Source organism: Ruditapes philippinarum, unplaced genomic scaffold (assembly GCF_026571515.1).
Source record: "Ruditapes philippinarum isolate M1 unplaced genomic scaffold, ASM2657151v2 ctg686_1_1_1_1, whole genome shotgun sequence".
NCBI lineage: Eukaryota > Metazoa > Mollusca > Bivalvia > Venerida > Veneridae > Ruditapes > Ruditapes philippinarum.
Window position 1 is genome coordinate 120,611 of NW_026854763.1, and position 10,601 is coordinate 131,211.

Genomic DNA, 10,601 nt, shown 5'->3' on the forward strand with positions numbered 1-10,601 from the left:
CGACGTCAATGGCGGAAGTGCATCCGAAACAGAGACAAGAAACAATAAGGACAGTTGATAAATGCTTTATTTTGAAAATACCAAAACTGTTATACATTCATATTTTTTACAGGATATAACTTTTAAATATATCATCCAAAAAGCTGCATAAGTCAAGTGGATATTTCTATTTCATCCGTTTGCATAACATTTTTGACAAAGTGACTTGAAATGTATAAAACCGTTATAAAAAAAAGCTCCTCTGGGACCGGACAATAAATGACAATTTTTTGAGATAGTTGTATTGACGAAAACATATTTCAAAGATAGATAACAAATTTAATGTGGTAAATGACACCGATGATGATTTTTTCCGGTGATTTAAAAGTTAATTTTATTCAGTTTATTTCTTTTCTTAGATGACACATATAATAATAATACGAATATAAAACGTATATAAAACGTAAAATAAGCATACGTACATGTATTCATGTATATACATGTATATATCATCAGCCTACGTTTTTAGAAAGTCTTTCACTTTATATAAAACATAATTAAACAGTAATAAACCTAACCTAGGTCAGTTACTATAATAAATCAATGTGATCATCGCCTTTTTCTACAGTTTCAAGTACACTTCCAAGTACCTTTATATGGATTAAATAACATCAAAATTCACTCTTAAATATGTTAAGTATGGAACCTTATTCTCTCCAAATATTAACATAACCTATATTGTTAGGTGGGGTCCACAAAGAAGTATCACAAGGTGAATAATCAGTTGACATTTCAAAAGCGGTGCTGCGGTACTAGATATTTTGTCGGCAACCAAATGGTACAGTACTCACGGAATGAAATGTTCACGGGATCTATGGATCAATTCTTATCCATTGGTCTTAAGGTATCATGATGATTTCTTTTTAAAGATTTTATTTGAAGAAACAAAAATCCAGAATCACGATTCTGTTTTTAGCGATTTTAATACAAACTTTCACAGAGGTTTTTATACATGTACAATAAACTACTTGTAATACAACATACCGTTTATGCTGTTAATGAGTGCTAAATATCCCCACCAAAACTCACTCAAGTATGATGAAAGTACACATTTAAATGTAAAATTACTGTATTTGTAAAACTGGCATGTTTTAGGTGTTTTCCCACTGTTCAAGGACTTCGAAACATTTTTAATTCAAAAGTTCGAATTCCCAAAATGCGACATTAGTTGGCTAACGAAAGTCGGCGGTTTTACTTATGTGCCGTATGCACAGAGGGTCATTACCAATGTTAATGTTGTTGAAGAAAGTTCAAATGTTATCATTAATGTCATCATCATCATCATCATTATTATTATTATTGTTGTTGTTGTTGCTGTTGTTGTTGCTACTGCTGATGTTGCTGTTGTCGTCATCGTCATTATTATTATTATCATCATTTTCATTTTCAGAAGGATACATACACGTGGTCAGATATGACGACGAAATAATCCGACGCATAAATGCTTGAATAATTTCATAGTTTGTCCTAATCATAAAACTAAAGTAATCGTCGTTATTTTATTTATTTGTACTGAAGTTTCAAGCGCACTTTAGTATACATTGGCGAAATTAAATAAATGGTAAAACTTGACTGAAATATTTTTGTCGATTTTATTAGACGTTTTCACACAAATCAATTTATTTTCTTCTAAAAGATTTAAAATAAACGTTTCTTTTGCCGAACCTTTTTTTAGATATGTTGAACTTTTTGCCTAGGCGAAAAGTTATTTTTTCATCTTTTGTGTAACTTTTGTCTTTTTGACAAACATTCGCCTAGATAAAAAAAACTTCAAGCGTTTTGAGAAAAGTGACTAAGGGTGACAAAAAATGGTCTAGTCTTTGTGAATGAAATGAAATGATTTGTTTTAAAACATCTATTCAAATTAAACAAAATCACTCGATCGTCTTACACATCATGTGCGCACTAAATGGAGGCCCTTTAACGTTTCCGTAGTTTGCCTAAATTAGTTCTCTTGTAATCGATTCCACTTGACCAAAAATGGTTCCAATGTCGCAAATCTTATTCTTTTGATCACATGTGTTAAATAATTAATTAGAAAATGTTCCTTTTCAAAAGAACGTGATCAAAGAAATTCGTTTGGAGTGCGTGTCAACTTGTCGTGATTGGCAAAACTGTTTAACTGTCTATCTGAAAATCTGTACATCTGTTCAGATTATATTGAATTGTGTTAATTCTCTTTCAAGGATAATTGAATGTATTGGACGTGTTGCATTTCTTTAAATTATGAAACTATTTCATAGGTTTGTTTATTGTTATTTTTGTAATAGTTCTCTGTTTAAATTATTTAAAAAGTAAAAGTAAAGAAAAAAGGGAAATAGGTGCGCTTATAAAACGTTTATATCATCATTTTTTCCTGCAAGTCAGTAACTTGACCACTTGATAAAATAATAAGTGTTTATTTTTAGTATTAAGAACATGTGTCAATATGTACATAACATTAAAACTTCCAGATTTTCTTAAGTAGGCAAACGATCAGGCTTCAAAGATTTTTTGCAAACACTTTTCACAAACCCGCGAAACTTTAACATAACTATAATACTAGGTACGTAAGTCTTGAACATATAAACATGTATATCATTAACTCTTAACATGCTGAATTTCATGACAGGACTTGTCCAGATTCCACTTATAGATCTGTCAATTTACAATGTTTGGAGCAGGGGACCTAAAATGAGCAATTTTGAAGTTCAGTGTGGCCAGAAACCCAATTCTAAATATTTCAAAATCTGTTACAAAAGTAGTCCTATAACATAAGACGTTTCCGTTAATACTACGTTGTATCAACGGAAAAACGTCGTATAGGACTTTTACAAAAGCAGATAACCAGTTGCGCAGCATTATTTTAGGAAATAATTATGATATACATTGAAGAAAATAATAGTTTGCATGCATTGCTCCTTAAAAATTATTGACTGACAGCAATTTATATTTACCCCACCTCTGAAATATACTAATATGGGCCATCTTCAGAAAGGTGAAAAATTAGACATATACAGGAAGAATTTACTAGATTTAACAAAAATCTGCCATTTATAAAAGTATTTTACCCAAAGATTGCCATAGTAAAACTTTAAAAAAGTGAAACAATTGTTCCTAAAATGATTTCCCCCCGTGTTGTATTGTTTTTACTTGCTCATAACTTATAATTCATGTACATAGAAATAAGACGTACAATAAGTTACATAGATATCCAAGTATTTATACATGATCTTCTTCACTTTATTAACAAAAACAGAATGATGTAAAAATCTTTGTAAATTCATATAACATATAATACTCCTATATAATATATTGTGTATTTTATTCACCAAAGTCCTCGTATTATTTTGTAAAAAGCGTGCGACAAAAGTCTACGTACATGTACTAGTACTTTAATTCTGATCACCGCTCGTATTTACGCTTGCTGCCAGCTTAGTTTATCAAACCAGGTACCATAGACCATGTAGACTAAGATAATAAACATCGCAAATTGACGACTTTATACTAAGATATCTTCCAGCAAATCAAACCAGTAGCTCTTATCATAAATGATGAGCATCATTCTAAATCTAATCCAATCAGACGTATGCTTTTAAAGGGACTCCACTGAGTTTGTTGGGGATTTTTTTGACATGACGAGACTAGATTTTTTTCGAGATTAATGCTTCATTTGATGAAGGCCTGGACCCCTAACTTGTGTGAAAATTTTGCGCTCACTCCGTTTTACCTTAATAATAATAATTGTGAAAAATGTTCCAATCTTGAAAAACGTTGCAACGCCTTCACTTAAATCGGGGTAAGAAAAGCATAAAAATACGATTTCCAATCTATTTCTAAGTATATTTGTAGCTGTTGATTTTTTTATTTTTTTTTGGCGGGGGGATATGTTTTGTTTTTGTTTAAAGTGCCCCAGTTGATCTATGTAAGAAATTCAAATTTTATATTTCAAGGCTTTCGACCTCAGTGGAGTGCCTTTAATGATGAAATACAATGTAATTACAAATTTGTAACAAATACCTAAATATGGTAAATGTTCGATGTAATAAATATATCACGGTATTAAATAATTTAAATAAATCTAAAAGTTGTAGTCATTATGCGGACGGGGAGGTACCGCCTTTCTTTGAGTCGAGGAAAATCAAAACTCCTGCAACAATTTCCAGAATGAGTGCAACGATGGATAACCCAAAGCAATAACCTAGTTCAAAATCTCCCCACGTTGGATTATTGCTTCCAGGGTCAATGTAATCCTTATCAAACTTGGCACCATACACGATCACTCCTATTAGATACAGTACTCCTGAAACGGAAAATAAAAAGAAATAAATAAAAAATAAGATTGCACGCATTTTGTGTTCTATGTCGGTGTCAAAGGCTAACAAGCAATTATCATAGTATTGCAAGCAATCCATAAGTCCCCTACCTGTTAGAACCCCAGCAACATTCTGAAGGGCCTTTGGCCATTCACTTATGTTTCTATTTTAAGTAAATTTGTTGAAAAAGTTCTTTAAAAGTGATCACAGGAAACAGTTTTTATGTACAGACAGACAGACGGATTGAAGGACACTCTAAAGTTATTTTTTAAACATCCCTGTTATCAAAATATAACATTTTTAAAAGCAAAATTTTTAAAAAAGAGATAACTCTTGAAATAAAGATGCAAGATGTCATACATGATGTGAGTGTAACAAAGAACAATTAGTAATGAAGGTATGAATAATGAATGTTTATTTTGAATTTGAAGTAAATGAAAGTTAAAAGAACAAATAGGAAAAAATAAAAGTTTAAGGAGGAGATTATTCTGGAAATATGGATGCTAGATTTATAAACCTTGTCATTATTATTATTATTATGTGGGAGTTTGAAGAAAATCCTATCATGATTGAAGAAGTTGGAGTAAAAATTAACAATTTCTCAAAAAAAAAGTTCAAAAGGGGCATAATTCTGGAAATAGTCTTGCTAGAGTATTGAACTTTCTCACAAATGTTGAGTGATAATAAGAAACATTTATATGAAGTTTGAAGTAGATACATTCAGAAAAAAAGAAGTTATTAAAAAAAACAATATTTTTTCATGAAAATTTTAAGTTCAAGGGAGGTAATTCTGATAAATTTTGTCCTAGAGTTGTAAACCTTGTCACATATGATGTGGTTGATGACTAGCAACTTATATTTAAAGTTTGAAGAAAATACCTTAAGAAATAAAGAACATATAGTGAAGAAACTTAAAAACTAGAATCAGATATCTTGAAATTCAGTCTATTTGTTGCCATAGCAACCAGAATTTTCAACATAGGAAGATAAGAAAAGGATGTTCATAATTTCCATACTGCCATCTACCCATATGTCAAGTTTCATAAAAATATTTTCAATACTTCTTGCGTTATCACTGGATCCAGGTTATGTGTAAAATTTGCCAAATTTTCAGTCTATTTGTTGCCATAGCAACCACAATTTTCAGCATAGGGAAAAAAGAAAAAGACGTTCATAATCTCCATAATGCCATCTATCCATATATCAAGTTTCATAAAAATATTTTCAGTACTCTTTGTGTTATCGCGGGATCCAGGCCATGTGTAAAATTTGCCATATTTTCAGTCTATTTGTTGCCATAGCAACCAGAATTTTCAACATAGGAAGAAAAAAAATGCCGTGCATAATCTCCATACTGCCATCTATCCATATATCAAGTTTCATTAAAATATTTTCAGTACTTTTTGCGTTATCGCGGGATCCAGTTTTGTGGACGGACGGACTGGCGGACGGACAGACGGACGGACGGACTGACGAACAGACGGACGGAGGGTTAACCTAAAGTCCCCACCGGTAAACCGTTAGGGGACTAATTCCAGCAGGTAAAGGTTAAAGGTCACCCCGCTTTCTATCGGAGATATGATATCCATGAATAATGTGTTTACTCCCAGTCGATTTCAATTTATAATAACATTTAATTTAACATTTGTGAACATCAATCTATTTTACTTGAAGATTTGTCAGTTCAGATTTTTCTGTGAATCGAAATAACCAAGCTACCTGTATTTATAGTATTAAAATCAATCACTGCTTGACAAACTTTTCATGAACGCTTTCAGAGTGCTTTACAGGTCAGATAAACATAATTCCTTTAAAGTTTATTTATTAAATCATCGCAAAATAAGTGGTAAGTAATTCAGACAGCGACTGTCGGCAAATGGTCAAATATTTGACTAACTGACTATGCATGTACATTATTTTTCAAGACCTTTTATCTTTCACCTCATTTCATTATTATAATTTTAATTTTTAACTATGTAAAAACTGAACGCCTAGATTCAAAATAGAAACAAGAAAAATTGGCCGCGTAATGCTGATGATTTTTTTTTTAAACTTTCGGTTGCATTTGTTTTAGTTTCAGATCTAAGAGTCGTTTTAACATGAAGTTTAAATACAAATACAGCGATATTTATGTTGATAGGTTCATGTAAAGTCATGTTGTTCAGACTCAAATTATATCCATTTAATGTGCAATTAAACGTTCATAAATTAGAATTTTATCACAAGAAGGTGAATAAATTATTGAGAGTGAATTGTATGTACAAAGTAATCGTTAATTTACAATGATCGTTTACAAGGGCGATATTGTGAAAAACTAAATCAGCGGGGAAGATTTACATCGTAAAACGTAAAGTTTACAATAATACAACAGTGTTTTTTTTCTTCTTTCAAAATGTGTTTGTACTATGCACGCAAACGATTAAAATATTACAATGTAGAAAAACTACGGACTTGAGACGCATTCACAATTAGTACATTGAAGAGATAAACCTGGATATAGCGGCCATTTTAAAAAACAAAAAACAAATACGTGCTCTTTGTACAGAGATCGTCTCTTATAAACAATAAATTTGCATTACACTTTATCACTTTTTGTACTGTTTTACTTATTCATCTTAAAAAGTTTAATCTTTTTTATTTGAATTGAGAACATATGAAATTGTACACTTAGTTTAAAGAAGCTCCACTGATGTCAAAAAGTCTTAAAAGATAAAAATTTGAAATCCTTACAATGATGAAGCGAAGCATTTAAAATAGAAAAATCTGCAAAGTCTACTGAAGAAATATACTCAGAATTAAAATTGAATATCGTTTTTTGTGCTATTTCTAGCCCAATTTGAGTGAAAATCGTTGTAACTCTTTTTATTTATGTGTCATTTTGCACAATAGAAACAAATATTTTGGATAAACTGGTTGAGAGAATAATCTTGAAATTTGCACACAAATTAATGGTCTCGGCATACATTAAGAGCACTCAAATCTCTGAAAAAAAATCAGTCTCGTCATGCCAAAAAAAAAAAACCTCAGTGGATTCCTTTTAACAACATTTCCGATTATCTGTCCTAATTGGAGAAGATATTAACAAACAAATTAAATTATAACTTCTTGGTCGTATCAAAGCAAAATATAGTATAATATAAATATCAAACTAGCAGGTCTATAAAATACTTTTATTCGTATATTTAATCATAATAGTGTGATTTATTGTTGACTTTTTTACCACTTACTACATTTATTTAGTTTATTGTACGTTAAATAAATGGTTAATGATTAAACTGAATTTATTGAAATTGCGATTATATCGGTGTGCTTTGTTACTGGCTTCTTGGTTCAAACATAATTATTTAAGCTCGGTTGCAAAACAAGTTCTTGCAACTTATGGTAATCACTTTCGAATCCGCTTCCTGGAAACAACCAGTACCGGTGCCATATGAAGAAACATGGTCGTGATCCGATTAGGGCTCGAACTCATGATCCACGGCCCGGGTTAAGAGGCAGACACCTTAACCACTAGGCGACCGCTACATGGTTATACTGATTGCATACTTGACAAAAGAAAGATGAAAAACTCCTCAGAGCAGCTTTATTACTTTTTGTCATGTGAAAGTCTGCATTACATTGTACTTACAACACTAAACACAAGACATAAATCTTTTTAAAAATTGATACAACATAATATATAGTCATAAATTTAATAAAACACCACAGTCACGTACAAAACGTGTTTCGGCAGCCGGGCTTTGAACCTTAGTTGACCCTTGAAAGACTTGTGTAAGTTCACCGAAAGAAATTAGAAAAAAATAAGTAAAAAAAACCACCACCAACAACAATAAAACGGAAAAAACCCACAAACCTGTTACTATGCAAACAATTGCGGCTGCCATGCCAATCTCTCCATTCTTTAGGCAACTTGGAACAAACATGTACAGGATCAGCAAAAATAGACCCACATTTATACCAAAAAATCCGAACGTTACGAATGCCTGGCAGGTTGCATACCAATCTGAAACCAAGCAAAAATAATTAAAATACAGTCTATAGACGAAAAAATATGTTTTTCCTACATCTTTAATTCGGATAAGATTTCAATGAAGCATTGCACGATCGCTACATTCTACTCAATTTAAACGTTAATTTGATGCCCATCATTTTAAATACTGTAGTATCGATAATTAAAAAAGAAGGGAAAAAAAAAAAAAAAAAAAAAAAAAAAAAAAACACTAAGGGCGACAATTCTGAGGGCTAAAATCCTAAAACAAAATATGAAATTTAATAGTCAGGCTGTTTCTGAATTTGAAAGTAAGCACTATAAAAAAGTAACCTTGACAATTCATTCAATCGATGATTAATTCTACGACTACTGATTTCAAACATGCATGAAACTTAAATTGCTGCAACTTATGTTACAAAAGATTTAGAAAAAGCAATCGATTGACGATGTCGAAATGTACAAAAATGACTATTTTGAGGAGAAAAAAATTCACATGAAATATTTTATTCACCGGCTTACCATTGGCCCATCCATCAAGTTGTATACAGGTAGGAGTGTACTTATCATCTGAACAACTTCTCCATAACCCATAATGCCTGCCTTCATTTGTGCCTGACGTTGCTTCTCCCCACCCGGTGCACGTGTAAGCTATCCATGCGAACAATGTCGCCACCAGTAATAAACCGAAGGCTATCTTAGCGAACAACCCTGCTCCCTTGAAACCGTCGACAACTCCCATGATTGCAAAAATAAACGGTGACGCACTGCACTTATCGAGAAAGCTTATATGTATTTTTTTATTTTATCCTTTCACTTTCTTTCCACAATGTTAACGAGAAAAAACTCAAATGCAGTTTATCTTATTATTAATTCAAATACAGTATTTTTTCACTTAATTTTTACAGTTTAGATATTAACATCGATATACGAACTGACTTCGATTTCACTTTTTTATAACAAATGTGCGATTAATTTTTATTGCATTTATCTTTTATTACACCTAGCTCATTAGTTGACAAGGGTAACTAACGCCTGATAGATGCAGGATCTTGATTTATATAGCTGTTGGGTTACCTGAGTGGTAACCAATGTAAACATTAGTAACTACAAACAATCAACAAACTGTCTGATGAGGTTGCGATCATTAAAATTCTAAATTTCGAACAAATGTATGTGTACAATTTATAATACCTTTCGAGTGTGAACATAACGCTTTAGCAGAAAAATACGATTTAGTCTACGAATAGCACAGATCAAATAAAGCCAATAATACAATAATTCTTGAAAAAACAATTACTTTAGATTCTATAAATTGAAGTGGAATAATAACAGTTTACTATAAACGGATGGATTAATCAATAAATAATGAAAATAAAAATCATTTCAATGAATTGAGCGGACAGGTGTTTTCTTTACGAACTGTAGAATTTAAAAGTAAAGTTCTAACAGTGTCACATGAATTTCGGTCAATGTTTTTAATATACAAGTAAATTGTCATGAGTATTGTTTAACAGAAAATGATGAAAATACTTGAAATTACCCTAAATCGCGTTTTTTCATGTTTAAACATGGCCTGTCATATAAATTTGAAGAAAAATTGTTGTTTTGTAGATTTTTTTGATTTTTTTCATTAACCCATTACTTCATGAGCTTTTTGTGAAAAATGGCTGTTTTCATTGAAAGGTCTCCCTTTACAAGTTCAAATTGCTATCATACTATAAAAACTGCTTCAACACTAATCAAACTTGGCACAAATGTTGACTGGACCATTGCCCTTGCAACAACATGCTCAGGCTTAAATTTTTTGTTAATATGGCAACGAGGGGACATCTCAAAATTGCCAAAAAACACTATTTTGCGTTAATTTTTTCCATCAAAATTGATTTCAAAGTGCTGCAACTTCTCTATGGATTGAGATAGAGTCAAATGCTTTTCAGCGTTGGTTACACGTTACCTTATGATCAATCTGGGGTCATTTACAGCCTCCCACAAGTCCAAAATTTTCTTGGCGATGAGGGGGACTCCGCCCCCCTTCAAACCCCCCAAACAGAAGGGGGCACATCCCCCTTCTCGCAACCCCCTGATGTATCTTTTGGTTGGGGGACCGCGCCGAAAAAGAGGTCACTTTTTTAACAACATTTCTCAAACAAAAACAAGTGTTTGGGGCCTAAATAAGGCATTTTTTTATCATTTGAGACAACAAAAAGGGGGGGGGGGTGAAAAAGGCGTTAAAAGGCGTGTATATGAAGTAATGGGTTAACAGAAAATGATGAAAA

The 10,601-nt window shown here is 31.9% G+C and overlaps 1 protein-coding gene across 1 annotated transcript; it reads right to left on the bottom strand.

Annotated features, from left to right (window-relative positions):
* Nucleotides 1-3,220: 3,220 nt before the first annotated feature.
* Nucleotides 3,221-9,351, bottom strand: LOC132740956 (uncharacterized). Its single transcript, XM_060729016.1, has 3 exons — nucleotides 8,845-9,351; nucleotides 8,188-8,337; nucleotides 3,221-4,321 (listed from the first exon to the last, which is right to left on the bottom strand). Exons 1-3 carry the CDS (start codon nucleotides 9,062-9,064, stop codon nucleotides 4,116-4,118), a joined length of 576 nt encoding a protein of 191 aa, XP_060584999.1. The 5' UTR covers nucleotides 9,065-9,351; the 3' UTR covers nucleotides 3,221-4,115.
* Between the last annotated feature and the right edge of the window lie 1,250 nt (nucleotides 9,352-10,601).